The sequence below is a fragment of the Nestor notabilis genome, unplaced genomic scaffold, assembly GCF_000696875.1.
Source record: "Nestor notabilis isolate BGI_N333 unplaced genomic scaffold, ASM69687v1 scaffold24488, whole genome shotgun sequence".
Taxonomy (NCBI): domain Eukaryota; kingdom Metazoa; phylum Chordata; class Aves; order Psittaciformes; family Psittacidae; genus Nestor; species Nestor notabilis.
The window spans coordinates 1817-2061 of record NW_009939993.1 but is presented as its reverse complement, the minus strand read 5'-3'; the positions used below and the strand labels follow the sequence as shown (position 1 = coordinate 2061).

Below are 245 nucleotides of genomic sequence, written 5' to 3'. Positions count from 1 at the left end.
CCTCGGGTCCCCGCCCCACCGTCTGCACCCCGACCCCCGAAATCCCCACCACCATCGTCAACATTCCCCATCCATCGGTGATCACCGCTCCGCTCCTCAAATCCCTGCACTCTGCCGCTCCGGCTGTCCTGGCTGCACCAGCACCCACCCAACCCGTGGCTAAGGTAGGAGCTGGCCCCCTGGGCTCACCCATGGGTCCTGCAGGGGGTGTTCCCCAGCCTTATTCGCGGTGGTTTTGGGGTGTT

General features: G+C 65.7%; 1 protein-coding gene across 1 annotated transcript in view; it reads left to right on the top strand.

The window, feature by feature from the left end:
* Nucleotides 1-245, top strand: part of LOC104410082 (bromodomain-containing protein 2-like) — a gene marked incomplete at both ends in the record, with an annotated part of 2528 nt that overhangs the window by 483 nt on the left and 1800 nt on the right. Inside the window, 1 exon segment of the mRNA XM_010020142.1 lies at nucleotides 1-202. This exon segment is cut by the window's left edge and continues 14 nt beyond it. Coding sequence (XP_010018444.1) covers nucleotides 1-202 — 202 coding nt within the window.